We start from the raw sequence: 23,068 nt of genomic DNA, 5'->3' as shown, positions 1-23,068 counted from the left end.
TGAAAAGGAATTCGGATTTGGCAATCTGGTAAATCCTAGGAATTCCTCAGAATTGATGTTTTTAAATGAAAATAAAATAGCTAGCAACCAATAATTGAAATAGTTATCAATTTAGTCTAACCCTCTCATTTTACAAATAAGGAAATAGGCTCAGAGGAGTTATTAAGTGCCTCACCTAAGCTCACACTGATGGTAAGTGGCAGAGGCAGGATTTGAACCAAGAATTTAATTCTACAATTAGTGCTTAAATACACACACACACACACACACACACACACACACACACACACACACACTCTCTCTCTCTCTCTCTCTACACTCTAGAAATATTTTAGCTTTTAGTTGATATAATTGTGGCTTGGTGAAAAGAAGGCTGGCTTTGTCTCAGGAAAACTTGGTTTCAAGTCTTGCCTCTGAAATAGGCTGGCTTTGTGAACTTGGGCAATTCACTTAACCTTTCCCTGTCTCCAGGCAACTAAGGTTTGAAGATGGGACTTTAGGGAACATCTAATGAAAGTGTAAGTCTGGACCACAAAAACCCAGCTGTGTATACAGAAATAAAACTGTGTACAGTGTTCTTTAATTCAGACTTTAAACCAGTTCAGACTCTACTTTGCATCCTGTCTATGCCAGGTATATAGCTTAAGACTGAATGGCTAAGTGATCTTCCCCTTCCCCCAGGAGACTATGATAGAAACTCGAGATGATCTGGAAACAGATCAGATCTAGTAAGTCAGCAGTAAGGAGGGAGAAGGCAACCAAAAATTGGAGGAACAACATAGTGCAGTGGATATGCCTGTCCCTTTAACCTTAACTCAACAGCAGCTCTCTTCCGAAACACCAATGTGGAAGATGTACTGAATGCTCGAAAATTGGAGCGAGATTCACTGCGGGATGAGTCTCAGAGGAAGAAGGAACAAGACAAACTACAAAGAGAAAAAGATAAGCTGGCCAAGCAGGAGCGGAAGGAGAAGGAGAAGAAAAGGACACAGAAAGGAGAGCGCAAACGGTAACATCTGGATCTTCTCTTCCTCCTTAAGGACTTGATGGACTTGATCAAAGAAAGAACTGAGTCTTGCATATGGTGTGTATTTTGGAGAAATAAGAGAAGTCCTGGTGGTTTTCCTAATGCATTTCCTCTCGTTTACATAGCCAAAAGAAAAATCAGAAATGTTTAATTACAAAATGTGCCATGTGATTTGTGGTGTGGGTAACGTTGGATTGATGTAGCCAATGTCTGTACCAAAGATCTGAAAAGGTGTGACTTATTTTCAGCAAATCAATTCCTGTGATCATTTTATTAACTACTTAAAATGTTTGGTCTTCCCCTTCCTTTTTGGCCAGAAGACTAGCTTGGTAGCTTTTAAACCTGGGGTAGGTAGGATTGGAATGGATACTATTCTCCCTGATGAAATGTAGAGTGGAAGTTTGCTTAGAGACAGCAGGTAGAATGAATGGAAAGCTCCACTTGAACCCAGATTTTATTTTTTTAATAATATATAGGGGTAAAAGCCTAAACCTAGGAAAGTGGAAGTAGTTATGGATATTAAAAAGAAAACAAGTATGACTATCATTTGTCAGTGTAAGGCTATATTTTAATATGTAATTATGGTTTTAGCTATAACCATGACTTTTTTCCAGTGTGATAAAAGAAAGCTTAGTACTCTTCCAACCTTAAGACTTATCTTGGTACAGCACAAGTGAAAACTTCTAGGGGTTCCTAGTTTCAAAGAATTAGGGGGTAGGGTGGATAGAGAGGTCATCTCCCTAAAGAAAAATGCAACACAAGGATTCTCTAGCATCACTGGGTATCAGATGAGGTCAGCCTCTTCTGGTCCACTTCATTCTTACCGAAACATTGTAGGGGAAGGAAGCCACCAGCTATTCATCCAGATTTGGGGTCTGGGAAGGTATTGATGCCTATTATTGTTAAGTCTGTTTAGATAGGTCAGGTGCCAAAAGGAGCTCTCCATCTCTGCTTTCTTCACTGACTAAATTTATTTGTAAGTAATTTCTTTCACTACAAGCAACTACTGACCACAAAATAACCCAGAGAAGGCACTTTCACTGAGGAACAAACTGAAGGTAGATCTGTTTCATACAATTACATGGGAATAACAAATCTTTTTACTTGTGTGCAGATAATAAAATGTTTGGCTAAGGAAAGGAAAGATTTTTCTTCTTTCTCCTTCACACATTCCTGAGCCATAGCATTTCAGAAATGTAAATGTTCACATTTTCAACATTTTTTTCAAATAAACTTCTGATATTTAAATCACCACTTTCTGATTTGTTTTGATTTTCTCTTCAACATGAAAACCTTTTAACCATGGGGAAAAAGTTCTGAGTGTGATAGAGTAGAAAAGATCATTGATTTGGTTCAAATCTCAATGCTGTTTACTAATTTGTTAAAATTACTACCAATGTAACCTTGGACAAGTCACTTAACATTTGGCCTCAATTTCTTCCTCTGCAAAATGATTTGGATTAGATAACCTCTGAGATCTTTTCTTCCTCTAAATTTGTGAGACTGTTATTCACTTAGAAATATAATAGATTTTTGACTTCATGCTGTTTGCTTTGATAAGACTTCTAATATGCTGGCTAAATTTTTCAGGAGAATTGGAGTCTTCTGATACCTTATAGCATTTTAACATGGTCATTTTTTGGACCACAGAGAATAGGTAGAATAATTCAAGTAGAGAAGAATACATATGTGATTGTAACTTCCCTACTTAAAGCTACTACCTTTTATAATCTTCCTTTTTGAAAGTCCTCAGTTATTTGTAAGTCATTTTTATCTTTAGTTTTCAGATATCTATCTTAGATCACACATTAGAGAAGACATTGTTATTATAAATATCCCTTTTTGGTTGTTCAATTTTAAGTTGAAAGGAACAGTCTCTGTTATTAAAATCACAAATTACATCTGAATGAGTTGCTTTAACCTATCTAATACTATCATCATTATGATCTTAAGTTGGTATGTTACAACTAAAATTTAAACTGACAAGATGTTCAGCAATCATTTAGAGAAAAGGGAATAAATCTGCTCAATAATTAGATTTAAGTGTGTCCTCCAGACCCCTGAAGTCCTTAATGATTATTGGTCTTCAATGATGTCAGTTTAGGGGTGATAATGTTTAAAAGTCCCTTCTTTTCATATCTTCTCAGTTAATACTAACAAATGTTTGGGTTTGGCTGTAACATTTTAGAGCCTTCAAGCAGGACAGCCCCAAAGCACTGAGTCTACATACCTGGGAAAGACAACATGCATAATGACTCAAGGTAGCTTTTCAATCAGTTTTGATGAGTTTAATTTTCTTGGGTTTGGCTCAGTTTCTTAAAGAGAACAAAAATGGTATAAACTATAGATTCATTGGGGAATCTGTTGGTTCTTTCTGATTTTAAAGTTTTTACTTAAAATTATATAAGGAAATAAATTGGAAAATGTAGAAAATATTTTTTTAAAAATCATAGGCCACAGGAAGATAATATATAGTGATACAAATCACTTAAAAATATAATGTTTTATCTAATGATAATCAGATTAGGATTGGTTAACTGGAAATAGGGCTACTATTCAGGAGAGTATTTCTAACATGGTTTTTTAACCTATATATATTCTTAACATGCAACCTATACCTAATATTTTGATTATAAGCTATAAAGGTCTCTACAAAACTTCCAACCTGAAATTTTTAGATCAGCATAAGGGGCAAAGCTTCATTTTTAGGTACCAGTATTTAACTACCAGAACATCTGGCTTGTCACCCGAATACAACCCAAATATTAAAAATTACTTAGCAGTAATACCAAATTTATGTAAATTTAGTTACATGCTTTCCTAATGAGCACAGTGAAATGAACCAACTATCTGTATTGGGAATGTAAATGTTGAATAATGATATCAGACATTTTCAACAAAGGCTAATTTATTTCTTACCTGACAGACTAAATTCAGTACAATATTTGTTTTCATAACATCCAACATGTCTTATGTCAAACTTAACCAGTTTCTGTGCAGTGACTGTGGTGGGGTGATCTATTTTATTTGGCTACCCTCAATGTAATTCATTTGGGCAGTTCTCTTAAGGCATATCAATGATCAAAATGGTTTCACTACAGTTTCTCCTGCATTCTCAATCAGTTTCTTCCGCACATCATCTAAAGAAAATTTATGTGGTGTGATTACACTCCTTTTTTTTGCATACCAGGATTTCTAAAACTAGGAAGAACACTGACATTTAAAACATCAGTGTTTCTAGCCAAGGGTAGTTCAATTAAATTTCATCAGTACATTATATTATAGTTTAACTCATGCTAGAATTGTTAAAACCCAAGGTCTTCTGAGCCACATAATACCAACATTTCATATTAATGAATAAATTATTCACGTTCAATACAAAGATATTGTGATGAGAAACACAGAAAAAGCCAAGCTTTCAAGAGCTCTCAAAAAAATACAGAAGCAAACTAATGAACACAACTACACAAAATATACACTAACCAATTGTAAACCAAACTAGCTAAAGAGTAACTTTAAAAAAATACATTTTAGAACCTCGTGATACCCTCTTAAAAGCAGCAAAACCAAGGGTATTAGAACTATAGTCATTATTTCAGTTGCTGTGCAGCAAGTCTTTCTAAAAGATCCAGATAATGGAAATGTTATGTTTTGATTCAATTTAAATACTTTAAAATTGGCAACATTTAATAATTGATATTATAATTAAATTTTAAAGAATATACACAAATGATTTGAACAGGTTTTATATTCAGTAACTTGCATGGTTTTTACACTGGCACTTTTTATCACTAATTTAGGAGAATCAGATGCATTTCCCTCCATAAATTTAGGCGCTAAGATTTCAAATTTATAAATATGGTAGTATTTTAAATATTAAATTTTTACATGAATATTGGGTATAGCCTTGTTTTCCTTTGGTTCCCAGGTATTATCCAGTTTTGCAAGGAAAACGCTTTTATATCACAATCAAAACTTGTCTTGGTTACAAGACTGTAGTCCTAGTTGGGTTACAGTCACTTAGATTCATTATTTGGAATTATTACTTACTAAGGCAAACCTAAATGAAACTTATCACCTAGAAGAATTTCACATTTGCGTTTACCTGCACTGCAGAATAGGTTTAAGTAATACTTTAGTTGTTAGAAAATATTCAGTTTACTTAAACTAACCTGTTATTTTTGACTAGCTAGAACTCCTAGAGTAGTCAACTTTACCTTTGAGAGTTCACTTTTAACTAAATCTGATCCATTAGAAATAGTAGATTTTTTTAAAAAAATAGAAGTGGAACTTCATTAAGGTATTAACTTTAAATCTGGAAGAAAATTAATGTACTGAAATTCTCAAGCTTGAAAAGTTCATTAAAATTACTTTAGAATGTCTTGATACATTTACTTAACAGCTTTTATTCTTCGTTCTGTTGGCATTTCCTTAATGTTTGTTTGTTTCACCTCTCTGGTTCATAGGATTGCTGCTATTTATATTTTCATGGACTTTATCTTCACAGTTTACTATATCCTGTAAAGCCTTCTCCACATCCGCCTGGCCAGCAGTACTGGCTGTTTTGGGCAAGGTCATCTGCAGTGCACACCACAGGGTAGTGCGTGCTTTCCGAGTAGCCACACACATCTCTTTAATTGCTGAGGCAAGGGCAAACACATCTAAAAAAAAGTTATGTACATTTTAGATACAGGCCATATTAGATAGAACTTAAGAATTTTTGAAGTCTCAGAAAAGACTGGCATTATAACCTCCAAAGTAAAGTTGAGTATAACATCACTATTAAAGAAGGCTGGCTATTTCCTAAGCTCAAGGTATTTTGTTGCTTAACAGGTGTGATTTTTGTTTGTGATTATAAGAAAAATAACAGGTGCTTTGTCTGGGGCACAGCTTTTGTGTCAGTTGCACAAATAAATCAAAAGGCTTCCAAAGAAAAATAAAAAGGAACAATTTTTGAGGCTGTAAAAACACTTTGTTCTGATTTTAAAAAATCTTTGTCTTTTATCTAATTATTACAAGTTTTACTGCCACCTAGATGTTTTAGAAATGCATAAATGTATCTTGAGCCTCTGATCTAACAAAATTAATGCAGTGTTCTGTTCTCTTATAGTAGCACTCTAGATTTAGCACCACCTTACCAAAGAAGGAATATTGATTGGTACCTCTGTCATCTTGGCATCTAGGAACTCCTTGCCTTTGCCTATTTGAAGCATTTACAATTTCATCCTTTCTTCGTGATTGTACAATGTGAATAGACTCCAAGTGTCTATCAAGAGCAGTAGAAATATTGGCATGAAGGGGAGAGCTGCGAAGACGTTCCATTTTGCCAAGTAAAGTCACAACCTGTAAGAAGTATTTTAAAGTTAGGTAAGGCATATAATTACACTGCCTTACCTCAAACTTTAACGAGAATACATTTGTATCTGAGGAACATTAAAATCATTTATCTGCTATTAAAAGTTCATTTCAAAAGCTTCAATGTCTGACTTCAAGAATTTAAACAATGTTGAAAAAGGTTAAATATGTTAAATAGGTTTTAGTAACAGGCACAGATATAGACAATATGTACTATTTTTTTTTTAGCATTTGAGGGAACATCTTGAGGAAAACAGGGATAATATTAAAAACATTAAATTTCAAAGGAAGGATCCCTTAGGTTGATTAACCTTCAGCTTGACAAGTCATGTTCATGTTTCCCCATCTGCAAAAAATCTAAATAAAACTTGTCCTCTCCCTGCTTCTTACTGAAAAGTAGAATGAGAGGGTTATAAAAAATAATTTGGAAGTAAATTCAATTCAACCAATGCTTATTGAGAACTGCTAAAAGAAATGGAGACAACAAGGGGGAAAACAGTATTCTGCTCTTAAAAAGGGGAATGATAACTCTTTTTTTTGTGATGTTTTTTTCTGTACAAGCCACTCAATTTTACCCTCTCAACAATAACCTGCTTTCAATGGTAACTTCCACTAAATTCACTCAAATGATTTTATTTGTTTTTAAAACTCTTATCTTCCGTCTTAGAATCAATACTATATATTGGTTCTCAGGCAGAAAAGAGGTAAGGGCTAGGCAATGGGGGTTAAGTGACTTGCCCAAGGCCACATAGCTAAGAAGTATCTGAAGCCAGATTTGAACCTAGGACCTCCCTTCTCTAAGACATGGTTCTCAATCCACTGAGCCACCTAGCTGCCCCTACTCAAATGATTTTAAAGGAGACAAATTTAGGGAGCTGAGAACTGAGCTCTAAAGGAAACATCCTTTAAAAAATACAGATTTTGGGAAAATCCAGGATAATTACTTTTGTGACTGTTAAAAGATTCCATAGCTCAAACATTACCCAAAGAAATATGAGGGGAAACGAAATTTATTTCTATCTATTACTATGCTAAAAAATAAGTTTCTATATCACTTTCATTTCAGAATGCATGGATTCTTGGGAACATTAGGGGGAGCAAGCTAAATAGTTGTGGCCTGTCCTTTGGTTTAAGTTCTTAAAAACAGTGAGTAGTTTTTTTCAAATAATGAGGACTTTACAGAGGAAATTAATTTATTAATTAATTTAATATAATTAATTTAATATAATTATTTAATATAATTAATATAATAATTAATTTAATATAAATTAATAAATAATTGTCTCCATAAGCTAGCTGATCCCGATTGTAACCATATATTATTGTAGAGCACAGCTGTTCTGAAAAATCCTTAATCAAGCAGCTAAAATCATGTCTTTTTGGGTTGAGCCTATCAGATAAAACCCATAAATTCCCTCAAGAAAACAGGTTTATAGGAGAAAGTAAAATATTCCACTCCATTTTAGACCTCCAGAAGAAAACAAATACCAAAAAATACAAACCAAAAGCTCAGTAATTATTTAAGAAAAAGCAGAGTTACCTAAACAAAGGATAAGACAACATAATGAAATTTTGTGTTTTTTAGTGGGTTTAAAAGATTATTTTGGGGAAGTTTCTAAAAATTCCACAAAATAAAAGAACTATAACATAACAAAATAAAGAACAACAATGAATATAGTCAAAAACAGTTTCAACTTTTTTCCCTCAATCCTTACCTTCTGTTTTAGAACTGATACGAAGTATCAGTTAAGGCAGCAGAATGGTAAGGGCTAGCAATTGGGTTAAGTGACTTGCCTAGGGTCACATCACTAAAAAATGTCTGAAGCCACATTTGAACCTAGGACCTTCCATTGTATCTCTATCTATTGAGCCACCTAGCTGCCTCAACTGTTTCAACTTTTGAATATTTCTGAATAGCACGGCAATTTAAGTAAAATAATTACATCCAAAGCCTCTAGATTAATATATAACTAGAAGGGGGAGATTCTAGTTTTTCTCATCTTGTGACTCCTATAAGGAGTTTACCACAGACCTAAAGGGACTTTAACCAGAAATATATTTAATTAAAAAAACCTAGTTTTTTTCATTATAAATTAACATATTTAAGTGTGCCCCCATTTTTAGTTTAAATTGCTGATAATTTTTCTTAGCATAACCATTTATCTTGGATTACAAAGACATTTTCTGAAAATTTCAACTGACTAGATATAGGAACAGGTTTAGTAGTATAATATGAGGTGAAAAAAATGGGCCTGCATGTAGGGACGGAGACATTGTTTACATTAATGGCTTAAGGACAAAGATACAATTATGAATAGATAATAAGTCAACTATACTGTATTATGTCCTGATTCATAAATAGCTTATATATATATATATATATATATAAGCAAATTTTTGAACATTTAATTTTATAACTTTAATGTTTTTCAAAGTTTTACTTGGAAAGTGTTTTGACTTTAAATGACATTTTAAACAATATTTGCAAGTTTTCCCTGCTTTAAGAAAAACTACTACCCAACAATCCAAAATTACAAAGCAAAGATTATTTTGGAGATTATCGTTCCCAATAATAATGGACTCATCTTCAAGATTCTGGCAAAAGTTCCCTACTGTTTTGAAAATATGAGATTACAAATTTTTTCTTGGAACATACCCATAGTATTATGTGAAACTAGGCACATAAATTGCTTACTGAAGTGAATGAATAATGCATAGCTCAGAAAATTCATAACTATAACTATTTTTACAGTATGCATGCTATGTGGACCCTATTCAAGCTATCTTTGTAAGATATTTGTAGAGATTTTTGGTGGCAATATTTGGAAAAGAGTTCTTCCTAAATATTAAAAAACTTTTCTTTACACTGAAGCTTAGTTAATTTATAATTTAGCTGTGAATGTGGAACCTGTTAAATTGTTGGTAAAGGAAAAAGGCTATTTTGAAAATAGTTTTTATTTTATTTTTTTAAAAATCCTTACCTTCCGTCTTAGAATCAATACTGTGTATTGATTCCAAGGCAGAAGAGTGGTCAGGGTTAGGCAATGTGGGTCAAAGTGACTTGCCCAGGGTCACACAGCTAGGAAATATCTGAGGCCAGATTTGAACCTAGGACCTCCAGTCTCTGGGCCTGACTCTCAATCCACTGAGCCACCTTTAAAATAGTTTTTTAATTAATGGAGTTTCCTCTTTTTAAACATTTATTTTCCTGCTAATTATTTTGCTAATATGCTGAAAAATTATTTCCAAAAGTTGGATGCAAATGAAGTTTTAAAAAATCCCTTAAAGTCTTAACTTTAAAAAAATACATTAACCAATTTAAATATGTAATGCACTTAAGAAATAAAAACAGCTTACTCTGGCTTGTTCTCGTAGTTCATCTACAATTAGACGATCAACTCGTGATGGGTTAGAGGTCAGCCTTGGAATTGGAGTATTGTTAGTACTGGAAACTTTTTTCCCTGGATAGTTCTTGGCAAGAGCCAATTCAGTCTAAGAAAAATTGCAAAAGTTTAGACATTTAATTTTCAAAATATTACATTAATATATAAATGAATAATAAGCTTCATATGTAAATTCTATGTAACACCAACAAAAATGAAGCACTCTAACAAAATTCTAATGAAGTGTCCAAAGTACAATAAGTCTTTACCATTCTATGTCTTAATTCAGTAATTATAAATTTGCCCAAACACGCAAGTCTGGTCCCAAGGAGGTTTGAACTTGTTGAGGTAGGCAAGGATTTAAAAATTATATTTTAGATCTAAAGCTTAATATTAGTTTTTATATATTAAAGATTTCATTTCTTTCAGAATTAGCACAAAAACCCAACTGCTTTTAATTGAGGAAGATAATTTTGGACTTGTGGTCTCTAAGCCATATGGCTATAGTAATATTTACTTTTAGCTATAATATATAGCAACCTATATGTATATTGCTACACAAATCATTTGTTAAATATACTAGTACTCATCGCTCAAACTTTTTGTAATTTTTTTTCAACATAGATTAGATTGATACATGAATTCAATTTTGATATGTTAAAGATTTTTGTTCTGTTAAGTATATCTCTGGGATAAATTTTCTGATTATCTAATCCCTGTGCTTGTAAAAACTCCCTGCAATTTTTAATATTACAGAGTAAGAATTTGGCTATTCTTGAACTAACATGGTGATAATACTGAAAACTGGCAGAGCTGGCATCACACTGTAATTAATTTACTCCTATATAGATAGCTGTTTTGGTGTTACCTTTTTTCTCTCCTTTTCTAATGCTCTCCACTGTTCATAGCACTCTTCTAGACGAATATGAAGTTCACTAGCTGGTCCACTGCGGGTTTTAATTGGTCTTTGAAATCCAAAGGTTGGCACAAAACCAGAAAAGGAATTATCACCATACATCATATCATTGAAATAAGGATATAAATGACTTAAATCGTCATAAGAAAACAAATCGTAGGAATCCAATAGTGGAACAACAGAATGGCCAAATGGATGGGTAGATCGCAAAGGAAATCCATTTGAACCAAGTTGCTGAAAACTCTGATTATGTCTTAAGTCTCCCATCATGTAATTATTAGAAAAGCATGACGCTTGTGTACGATTCACACGGTTATTCACAATATTGTTGTCTCCACTTCCCTGTCTGTGGCTATTATAGTGACCTTGTGACTCCAGAAGATCTTGATATGTATTTTGAGATAAACCATCTAAATGCTTCTGTCCTTCCTCAGGATCATAATGTCCACTTTGGGGCTTAACTTGAAAATTATGTTTGTTCACATTTTCAATGATCCCATATTGCTGAGCTGAATAGTTATCACAAAATCCATTTGGCTGCTTTATTTTTTTATCTGTAACTGATTCAAAGAGACTTTCTTCCCCAGTCTTGGTCAGCCCTTCCATATGATTGACAGACTGAATTCTTTCTGCACCATTGTAACTGAAATCAAAACTAGAAAATGCTGAAGGATTTTCTTGGCAATACTTCTGAAACAAATTACTATTTTGGGCTAAATTTGTAGATGATAGTTGGGGAAAATCTGAAGAATGGTTAGCCCCTTTTGAAGCTGCAGTTAAATGGCTATTCAGTTTCATCAAGTTACCTTGATTACGATATGGCACAGGAGTGCTGTTTTTTGTTTGAACATTCATCCAAGTCGGCCTACTTATGCTGATACCTCCTGAAGATGTTGCTGAGTTCGATAATAAATTCACTGATTTAAAATATTCAGAATTCTGAGGCTCAGGTTTAGAAAACTGTGCTTTTTCTGAGACACTAGCAAAATCATTATTACCTGGGCAAGCTGTGTGAGATTTCAGTCCATATTCCGATTTTAACCCAAAATCGGCAGTGAATGCTGCTTCTTTTGCAAATTGCTTTTCTGTTAAGTGTGGTGTAGTCTTTGAAAATGTGAAATTCTGTTGGTCTTGTATAGTTTCCTCCATTTTTTTCTGATTTGCTGGCTTAACTTGAAATAACTTAGTATATGTGTCTGTTTCTACAGCAGGTGTCTCAGGTGTTCCATTGGCTAGTTTTTTGCTATCTTGAACACTAAAATTTGAACATTTATTTAGCTTGGCTTTATTGGGATGAGAATATTCTGGATATCTACAATAATCTGCATTTTCATTGTATCTATTGAATTGTGAAAGAAATATCTCTGCCCTTTTTTGCTGTAATGGTGCCTCAAGCCCTTTGGCACACATTTTATCTCTTCCATAAGGGTAAGTATCAACCCCTGATTCTTTCATGATATCAGAGAGGCCAGCTTGTGGTGTAAAACAGTTTTTGATAAATGGATATTCTTGGAATGTTGTCTTAGCGGTATCATTTGTCTGAATATTATAACAGTTGGAATGATCACTTCGTGAGGGGTACATCCATTGCTCTTCAAGATCTAAGCTAGTAAATCCATGATAAAGTTCATCTATTTTTTGTTGTGGTGTGAGATTACTACTGTGCAGGTACTGCTTTTCCACTGCTGAGACAGATTCGCCACTATAAAAAGCTTGTTGAGAGATGGCTGTGTCTACTGGCCTTTTAGTTTCTGACAAGAGGTCATGGTGATCTGCAAATCTGCTTGTATTCACAGGCCAAACTGACTTTAAGTTGGAGGAGCAGGTCCTAGAACAAGTAAATATGTTTAATTACAACTTGGACTTTAAAGACTTTTCCCAAGTAGAGAATGTGAGAAAGGGGTTGCAAGACCTTAATCTTGTCTCACTCAGCTCTTCTCCAATTATCCATAGCACATTATCAACCTTTTACTTATATCACAGAAATTTTTAGAGGATAATGGTAGCTATTTCCTGATGGAAATACATATATTACCTTCTTAACTTCACTCTTTCTTCCTTGTACTTTTTCCTTTGGGCATTTCAAGCCAATGAATAAAATCCCACTATAGCTTTTCATTAACTATAATAGTAAGCATTAAATAAGACTTTTTTCTTTGACTGGCTTATTTTTACATAAGATAAAAGATAAAATTAGCTTAAAGAAAAAATGAAGTTCTGGGGAGTCTGCAAATTTTCTTAATAAAAGGGATGTGTTCTGATGAAGCTGTATTTGAAATTAGAATATTTTAATTGGCTACATATGTACTGCATAGTTCCTATTTGGGAAATAATTCAAAATCCATTGCTTCTGGGTAGGATTTTTTCCACACCCATATAAAACAAATTATCTTTTTTTTTTTTTAACAATTTACTTTGTAAATAAAATCCATTTTGGGGGGGTTAGAAATCTTGAAGTTTTATTCTTTGGAATCAGTGTATAAAAGCTGTCTGGAATTTATACACTCCTAATGCCAAGCTTTAGCCCATGTGCCAAAATGTTCTGAAAACTGTTGGAATAATTTTCCTAATAAAAGGTGTTCATAGTAATTGAAAAATGAAAAATACAGAATGAGATTTTGATTAATAGGGCCATGCTGAATCACACATGAATGAAGTTAAACCTAAAAGTGAATATGACTTACGTCTCTGACTGCCAGATACTCTATACAAAAAAGTTAAAGATGAGTATATGCAAGCTTAAAAATTTCTTAAATGGTCATAAATAATATACTAACCCCTCAGCAAAATATGGCTGTGATTTATCTTGTTCTTCCAAGATGTTAGACACAAGTCCATATAAGTCTGTTTCACTGCCATAGTCATTTCGTTCAGTCTGAATCCTAAAAAGAAATCACAATAGATGAAAACTGAATACTTATAAATTATTTTATTTATCCGACAATATAGTGTTATAATAATAATAGCTAACATTTACATAGTACTTTGCTTGGCATTGTGCCAAGAGCTTTCTAATTATTATTTCATTTGATCTTCACAAATGTCCTTTTCTGGGGCAGCATAGTGGTTCAGTGGATTAAAAGCTAGGTCTAGAGATGGGAGGTCCTGGGTTCAAATCTGGCCTCAGACACTTCCAAGCTGTGTTACCCTGAGCAAGTCACTTAACCCCCCATTGCTTACCCTTTACCACTTTTCAGCCTTAGAACCAATACACAGTATTGTTTCTAAGACAAAAGGTAAGGGTTTAAAAAAATGTCCTTTTCTAATCTTACTACTATTATTTTAGTATTTGATATTTCAATCTGGAGTTAACTTTTTTTTTTAGCAACATGATTCCTGTGGCAATCTGGTAAAAGTGTATGGAACCCTTTTTCAAATAACATTTAAAAATGTATAATATACATAGGATTACAGAGGAAACTAATTACATGGTAATATTTTATCAAAAGTTTTAAAAGCAAGTTCATGGACACTCAGGTTAAGTATCCTTAAGGTAAGTCTGGAATTTGAGGTTCATTGATTTAGAGCCAGAAGAGACTTTATAAGTCATCAAGCACACCCTTCTCATTTTATAGAAAGGACCCTATTTAGGCTGCCTCAAGATGTACCATGATTTACCCAAGGTCATTCATTGGATAGCAAAAGGCAGAACTGAATTTGAACCAAGGTCCTCTGTTTAAAAAAACCTAATGCTCTTTCCATTGCACTGAAAAATCCTCATTTGTTTTCTTATTTTTAGGGTCAGAGTTTGTTTTGTCACTACTACCTATGTGATCTTGGGCAAGTCATGTAACTCCTCTGTGAGTTTGTAAAATGATGGGATTAGACACTAAGGCCTAAAATGTTATGGGTATACTGAGATAGAGAAGTATCCACTCTTTTTTTAAAGTTTAAAGTTTAAAATTAAGTTATGTCTTACTCAGTGAATTGATATAATCTAAATACCTATATATCTAAATATAATCTAAATATCTATCTATCTATTGGACACACACACACACAAGAAACATGCTGGATGATACCATTTTGTCCCCTCCACAGTCTTGATCTAGTTCTTAAATCAGGTTCCATGAACCCTTATAGGGTTAAATGACAGATTTCAGGAGGTCTATGAAGTTGAGAAGTAGAAAAATTTACATCTTTATTTTTTCTAAACTTTATCTTAAATTTAGCATTTCCTTCCATTATTAAAAACATTATACTTAGAAGGCGCTTAGGTTTTTGTCAGACTGCTAAAGGGATCTATGACATTAAAATTAAATCTATGATAAAATATGTATATATCAATTATATATATGAATATATAATTAAAATTACAAAAAACCCTGGCCTATGCAGTTCTGCCTTTTGTTTTCCTTGAAAGCAGGAAATGTTTCATTTTTTCATCTGTACCTAAATGATTATAGTATAGCATAGTATCATAGTATATTATTAACATGAGTGGTTAAAATTCTTACTGATTGTTTTAAATGTTTAAATATTAAATGTTTAAAATAATTTTTTCCATAAAATCTCTTCCCCACTGTTTTTGCTTTTCTCACAATTTTTGGTGTTATTACATTTTAGATATATTATGTATTATTTGTATAGCTATATATACTTTTGAAAAATATTTCCCATAAATTATTTCATTTGATTCCCATAACAGAATGATATTCCTTTCTTTTGACATACCACAGAATTATAGAATGGTCAAATTGGATGGCACTTTATACAATATTATCTGAGTAATCACTGGATCATAGATTGTAAGAAGCCAGAAAGGACTTTAAAGAATAGACATTTAGTGCGACCTCGTTTCAAAAACAAAATTATTAGACCAAGAGACTTGCCTATTGTCAAACAAACAAGTAGTAGATTTGAACCCAGGGTTTCTAAGTTAATATTCTTTTCATTGTACCACACTGCTGAACAATTGAGGCTCAGTAAAATTACTTTTACCAGCAAAATTAAGTCACCTAAATTGATTTTCTACTACATCATTTTCCTAAGCAATAATTGTAAAATTTTTGAATTCTAGTCCTTGAGTTTTCTGAAATGTAAAACTTTTTTTTAAAAAAAATCCCTTACCTTCTGTCTTAATATTGATACCACATATCAGTTCCAAGGCAGAAGAGTGGTAAAGGCTTAAGAATTGGAGTTAAGTGATTTGTTTGGGGTCACACAACTAGAAAGTTTCTAAGGTCACATTTGAACCCAGTACCCACTGCCTCCAGGCCTGACACTCTATCTACTGAGCCACCTGTCTGCCCCTGGAAATGTAGAACTTTCCCAATAAACCTGGGGAGGAAAACTAATCAGAACTCCTAAGCTAGATAAATTATGGCTGTTGTCCTTCTTGAGATCAGGGACTGTTTAATTTCCTTTGTATCCTCAAATGATTAACATAGTGCCTGGAACACCAGAGTTTAATAAAAACTAATTATGTTCTTTTTTTATTTAAAATTTTTTTATTCTAATAAATTTCCATGTAAGTTTTCCGAACTTAAATGATCCATATTGTCTCCTTCCCTTCTTTCCTACCCCATCCCGGAGCTGGCAAACTGGGTTATACTTTTTTTAATCTCATAAAACAAATTCCACATTCATTTTTATAATGAATCTTATAGAACCAAAACCCAAAAACTTATACCCAAATAAACAAGTGATAAATCATATTTTCATCTGCATTTCTACTCCTGCAGAAACTAATAATGTTCTAAACAATAATTTATTATTTTCTCCTAAATAGTTCCATTTTCAAGATATGTTCTATTCTTTAAAATTTTTAGTATTAAGCTATTTCAAATATATCTATTGTTTTTATATCTCCACACATTTAAAAAAGTATTTCATGTAAATTATCTTGAGATAATTTCCAATATAAGACTAGCACCTTAGATGTTTTACCTCAAATTACTTTTTTAAGCCCCAATATTTTTCAATGAATAAGAACCAAAGTTATAAAGAGCTATACAAAATTCTCTCTTGCTTATTAAGTGTCAAAAATAAGTAAAAGTGTATTTTTTGGGGGGATCATCCTTTTGATATATCTGTGAATGGACTAACTACCAAAAACTTAAAAAAGGAAAACCTAGAGAGAGGTTAAAATACAGAGATTAATACTTTTTAACCTTAACGCAGATTTTATTAATGACACCTACCACAAAAATAAAAAAAACAAACAAACACCAAAATAAGCATTAAATTAATTTTATCTATGGCAACCTCTTAAACAACCTTATAAATATAACTAATGCCAATTGATCACAATTCATTTATAGAGTCATAAGGCTTACATCAGAGATAAAGGAGGTCTATATTATAGGGAAAAAGGTGACCTCCATGTAGTCAGTATATATGATCTCCTGTATAACCAAATCAGTGTTATTATCAAGGTTCTATACAAAGGTCACATTTTTATGCTATTCTGAACAGCAAACACTAAGTTAATATGCCTCCCAAACTGGATGATTCTGACAATATTGTAGTTCATTTTAAAAAGTAATGTAAAATGGATGTGTGTATTTCTATTTTCAAGCTACATGGTTAAATTAATCTGGTCAACACAGTAATTGGATTGTTTTTTTATCCTAATCTTTCCTTATTATTTGTAGATTTTTTTTTCAAATTGGAAACCTCATTTAAACTGAAATGGCTTATTAACTTACCTGTTCTTTACATTGATTTGAGAATTAGCTGGTTGCTTGATATCATCTCCATATGTTGACCATGGTGCATAGAAAAGGGAAGAATCAACAGAACTTGAATATTCTGTGGATGAAGAAAGTGGAGTGTATGTCTGCCGTAAATCTACATTGTCTTCACTCTGAAATTTAGAATATTTTAATCATATTAATATTTCATTAATTTTCTTTTATACTACTATTAATAAGGTAATAAATACAAGTAGAAAGAACACAGGAACAGAATCAGAGACATTTTTTCCAAACCATTACTTTCTGTTTTAGAATCGATACTAAGTATCGGTTCTAAAGCCGAGAGCAGTAAGGGCTAGGCAGTTGAGGTTAAGTGACTTGCCCAGGGTCACACAGCTAAGAAATGTCCAAGGTCATATTTGAACCAGGATCTCCTTTCTCCAGGCCTGGCTCTCTACCCATTGAGCCCCCGAGAGACAAAATCTTAAATCATAATTTAAAGGATTCTGGCTGTCATGCTATAGCAGAGTAAATACAGCAACTGAATTTTTCATTTTTTACTTAGATGTGTCATAGATTTAGGCAATGTGACTTTGTACAAATTGCATAACCAAAATGCTCTACCTCATCTGAAAAAAAAAATGGGGTAAAACACTTTACATTTGTATATTGCTGTTTACAAGAACATTTTCACATATCTAATTTGATTCTTAAAACAACTATGAGACACTGATAGGGTCGGTTTTATGTCTATTTTGGGGATAAACTGAGTCTTTTGGAGGTAAAATGACTTGACCAAGTTCATCAGGTTAATGAATAGCAAGCAACACCAAGAGAAGAGCTAAGTCTTCAGATTCAGCCCAGTGCTGGCCAACAGTAGTATCTTAACCCCGTTTCTAATTTCTGTAATGTCCACTCTCCCCACTCCTCACACCTACTGAATTCCTATTCCCATCCTTCATGGTCTTACTAAAATGTGATCTTCTCCAGAGTCTTCCTCAATTCCTCCCCAAAATGACATCCCTCTCAGACCCCAGAGCACTATATTTTGTAACTTTCTAATGGTCATAAATGATTAGTCTAATGGTCATAAAATAGGTGTATTAACAGCACTCCACTAGATTGAAGGCCTCTTGAAGACAGGGACAAATGTCTTGGCTAAATTTTATTTTATCTCTCCTAGCACGGAGTATGATTCATATAGTATGCACTTATGTTTGTTCTACTATACAACACTACCTTTACCTTTCACTCTCTACTCCTTTATTACCTCTTAGGGAAATTAAAAGAATAAAGTGACATGTGAATTAAAAAAAAATTTATTAACTAGCTTTCACTACTTGAAGAGCTTTTGCTCATGTTTTTGTGAAGAAAATTGCAACAAGTTACCAATAAACAAAAAAGAATTCTTTGGTTGATAGAAATACTTCAATAATAATGTTTTAAATGTAATAAAGCTCATTTTAAAATTATTCATACTAGAAATCGTTCTATAATTGAACTCTGAAATTAGTCACTCTTTTCAGACATCCCAAGAAAAAATTTATAAAGGTGACCCTTAATCCCAAGTAACAAATAAATTGATTGTAATAGTCACCACTTAAATATAAGTTTTAGAAGTTTTTTAGAACCATGTTTAGAAATTCAAATTGCTTTGTAGCATTTACTGTTTTATTTTGACTATGATTATTACTTAAAACCTATACCTCATAACTTTCTTGAGTAAACAGGTGCAGAACAACTACTTTACTGAAAGTGTCACTAAGTTCTTTTACTTTTCTAGAATTCCAGTGGTATGTTTATAGAAGTTTTAAAATTTTATGCTTAGGTACTCTAAGAATATTGATTAGTATTCTGATTTTTAGTTTTCACTTATTCAGTCTGGTTGTTTGGGTCCATTTTTTAATCCAACTGGCAATTTTTACTATTCACTTCTTTAGTGAAATACTTAGCCAATCAATCACTTTAATTTTATGTTTACAATGGTGAAGCCCTGGCATCTAGACCTAAATATGCTTTAAGAATGTTCTTTCATTTTAAATAAATTTCCTCCAGACTTGGAAAAAAAAATTTTAAGCTCAATTTCTAGCTTAGTCTACCAGAAAGTACTTTAACACTGAACCAGTGTGGTAGATTCATGTGTAAAAGATATGAAACATCTGGATCCTTTTCTAGCTAAAATATGTATACAAATGCCTGGTGTCAAAAAAACCAAATATTCTATATAGCTATTACACCAGCCTCTAGATGTGATTTACTGTTATTACTAGGTATAGGACTTTAAAGTTTACAAAGCACTTTTCTTACAATCTCCCTATGAGGTAGGCAAGTATTATTCCCATTTTAGATGAAATTTAGAATACTGATGGTTACTGATTTGTATATTTGTGTGTGCAACTCCACTGAATTTAAAACTAAGGGCATTTTTGTAATGGTGAGGAATATTTCCATGAATTTAGACAATTTGACTAAATGAAAATGTCATCATAGAAATTTTAATTATGTTAATGGTTAACTTTTGAAAATAAGTTTTTAAGAGAAACAAATAGAGTAGCAACACAATCTAAGATTTCAATAAAGAGAAAGAGGCTAGCAAAACTTTTATCCTTTAATTACCTAATGTTTGGGTTCATGTTGACACTACCTTTTAAAAATGCTTAAAAAAGAAAGAGTGCTCTAAGTTGAGAAATTAATGTAAAGGAGGTTCACATAACATTTCTGTGATCCCATTAAGCTAAGGCCAGTACAAAAACATCAATTTTTTTAAAAAAGTGAAGTATCTATAGAACAATTTTTCAAAACAATATATTCTCTGCAAATGCTCAGCTCTATTATCATCACTATGAAATTGGTTAGTTTGTGGGAATGAATTTAATTGTAATTATTTAGATTTCTTGACATTCCTTAACCTTTTAACATGGAATTAAGTTTATTAATGAACCTGTGATTTGTAGCAATCGTAGAAAGAAGTGGAGCCAGTCAACATCACACTGTTGAATACATCAGTTAATCGGCTGCTGGTATCTGCATTAATATTCCAGCAGCGATTCGCACCTCCACGGAAAGCGACTTTAGGCTGCAAAGGCACGAATCGGAAAAGAAAAGCATGAATAAATGTTTGACCAAATGAACTACATCCCTAAGACCGATTTACCAAATGTTCTATAAAAGGAATCTAGTTTCTACTCCTTAATAATTGTTTTTGCGACCCTTGACCCCCCCCCCCCAACAACCACTTTCTAAATATTTCTTTGGCTATGTGTAGCCCAAAGCCAAATAATTAGTATCGATTCTAATAAGCCCGGGAGGCGGGCTAAAGCTGAAAGGACACTGCTCTAGATCTTGGTCCCGACGTAACCAAATTCCCTGTTTACAGGTCAACGTCACGGAACGTCATTCCTCCCAGCTAATCAGGAAGTCTCAGTTTACGAGTAACAAGATCCCATTGACTTCCCCGACGGGATGGGAAGAGTAGGCGAAGGGAGAGACGCTGTAGGTCCCAGCTAACTTCACTACCAATACCCGGAAGTGCAGTCGAATTTCTTTTGGTTGGCTACCTTCAACATCTACTCACTCTGGTCCATTTTTCCTTTCTCCCTTTCCCCACCCCCATTCCCCTACTGCGCGGCCTCTGACCCTGTCAGCTCAGTCCTCCCGTCGGCAGCCACATTGGCCCCCTTTTTCCGTCTAAGCACTTGATAGTTTTTAGCTTCACCTAACCCCGCCCACCCTTCCCGTCTCTTCAAGGTCCCCATAATGTGCCGCCTCAGTACCCCAGACCATCAACGAGCCATTTTCTTCAAAAGATCCAACTCAATTTCCACAATAATTTATTAATCGTCTACGAGGTGCAACAAGGCATTCTGCCGATTCCGTCACCTCCGTCCATCTAGACTCTCCACTCGCCTTTCATTAAAGGGGAATCCCGAGTTCAACATCCATCCAATCTCCCCCTCACTAGGGGGCCTTGCCGTGCCTCCGGTCCTCAGTCTCTTTTCCTCAAGGGCCCCACACCTTGTCGCCTCCAAATTTCCCTCCCTGAAGAGACCAATAACCAGTCACCTCGGTCCTCCACTCTCCCCCGCCATCCTCTTTCCTCAGAAACCCCACACCTCGTCACCACCTTTTTCCTCACTAGAGCTCCACACCCTGTTGTCTCCTCAGTGGCCCCTTCACAGGGGTCCCACCCAACGTCGGTCATCTCCGCAGCCCTCCCTTCATAGGAGTACAATCCGTCCTTGTCATTTCCTTAGTCTTCCTCAGCCCTTCCCCTCACAGGGACTCTAACCCCCCCCACAACCCCCACCCCCGTCAATCACCTCAGACTCCTCAGCCCTTCTGTCAGAGAAGCCTCCAGGGTCACCTCAGTACCTCAGCCCTTCCCTCAGAGAGGCTGCCCCACCTCTTTACCATCACCTCCTCGTCCACCTTCCCTCAGAGAGACCTCACACTGTCACTTCCTTGATCTTTCCTCGTAAGGTCCTTCAAAGTTCGTCCCTCAAAAAGATCCCATACCGCGGCACCTCCTCGACTCTTCCTTCACACCTCATCACCTCCTCTCTCCCTCAGCCCTTCCCTCCCAAGTTGCCCCGTACCTCCTCAGATCTTCCCTCACACTCCATCACGTCCTCAGTCTTTCCCTCACGAGGGCCCCCACATCCCGCCCTCCTCAGCGCTTCCTCACCCCCCTCTTCAGCCCCTCCCTCACACCCTCCCTCCTCAGCCCCTCCCTCACACCCCGCCCTCCTCAGCCCCTCCTTCACGCCCCGCCCTCCTCAGCCCCTCCCTCACACCCCGTCACCAGCTGAAGTGCCCTCATGCCCTTCCCTAACAAGGACCCCACCCTATCTCCTCCTCAACCCCTCCCTTCCACCCCATCACCCCTACAGTCCCTCTCACATTGTCTCCTCCTCGGCCCCTCCCTTCCACCCCATCACCCCCAGTCCCTCCCTTCCACACCATCACCCCTTCAGTCCCTCCTTCCTTTCCACCCCATCACCTCCTCAGCCCCTCCCTCACACCCCATCACCTCCAGGGTCTCTTCGTCCTTTCCTCCCAGGGGCACCATGGCCCCCTCACCACCTCAGCCTCCCTTAGGAGCGAGCTCCTTTCCAGACCCTCAGGTCCCGGGTCCTGTCAGCTCGGGCGCCACTCCCTCGCCCTTTCCCTCACCCCTCTAGCCCGGCTCCTCCCTCCCCGAGCCTCGGCCCTAGTTGGGCTCTTTGTCCTCCTCCCTCCGTTTTCCTCCGACGGTCCCCGCTACGGCGCTCACAGTCCCGAAGCCCGCCCAGGCCTCTCTGCTCGTCTGACGGGCGGCTGCTCCCGTCGGGCCCAGGTTGGGCCCGCCTGTCTATCCTCCCCTTCCACCTCCCGATCCTCCACCCTCCGCGGTGCCTCGCTCGCGCCAGAGCACGGCCGCTCCGGGGTCTTCCGACCCCCAGTCCCCCATTACCTCCACACCCCGCCATCCCCCTGTCCTGCCCCCCTGGGGCTCGAGTGGGTTGGCGTGCGTGGGGCAGGGGCCGGGCGGGCCGCCTCCGCCTCTCACCTCCATCGGGGGCCCCCCCAGCCCCTCCGCGGTTAGGCTTGGCTCCCGGGGTCGGGGGTGAGGGGGGGCGTCGGGCCGCAGCTCCCCTCAGCCCGCACCCCGCCGCTCCCGCCGCAGCCTCCGCCCCCGGCGCCGCCTGAGGCCCGTCTGTGGGGAGGGGGGGAGGCCAGAGGGGGAGGGAGGGGCCGGGGGGGAGAGGCC

At 35.9% G+C, this 23,068-nt stretch overlaps 2 protein-coding genes across 3 annotated transcripts in view; one reads left to right on the top strand and one right to left on the bottom strand.

The window, feature by feature from the left end:
• The window catches only part of CCDC43 (coiled-coil domain containing 43), a 12,510-nt gene extending 10,232 nt beyond the window's left edge, over positions 1 to 2,278 (top strand). Inside the window, exon 5 of the mRNA XM_001368077.5 lies at positions 826 to 2,278. Coding sequence (XP_001368114.3) covers positions 826 to 1,013 — 188 coding nt within the window. The 3' untranslated portion in view covers positions 1,014 to 2,278. The remainder of the gene's footprint in view (positions 1 to 825) is intronic.
• Positions 2,008 to 23,068, bottom strand: MEIOC (meiosis specific with coiled-coil domain). Of its 2 annotated transcripts, none has more exons than XM_056816957.1 (8): positions 22,772 to 23,068; positions 20,261 to 20,395; positions 17,332 to 17,489; positions 13,459 to 13,563; positions 10,634 to 12,509; positions 9,740 to 9,874; positions 6,190 to 6,370; positions 2,008 to 5,688 (listed from the first exon to the last, which is right to left on the bottom strand). In XM_056816957.1, the coding sequence occupies exons 1-8, from the start codon at positions 22,871 to 22,873 to the stop codon at positions 5,459 to 5,461; spliced, it is 2,922 nt and encodes a 973-aa protein (XP_056672935.1). In that variant the 5' UTR covers positions 22,874 to 23,068; the 3' UTR covers positions 2,008 to 5,458. The 2 variants fall into 2 exon arrangements, with proteins under 2 accessions (XP_056672935.1, XP_007482510.1); XM_007482448.3 differs by having other exon boundaries at positions 22,868 to 23,067.

The sequence above is a fragment of the Monodelphis domestica genome, chromosome 2 (assembly GCF_027887165.1).
Source record: "Monodelphis domestica isolate mMonDom1 chromosome 2, mMonDom1.pri, whole genome shotgun sequence".
Classification (NCBI taxonomy): Eukaryota; Metazoa; Chordata; class Mammalia; order Didelphimorphia; family Didelphidae; genus Monodelphis; species Monodelphis domestica.
This window is presented reverse-complemented; position numbering and strand designations above follow the sequence as displayed.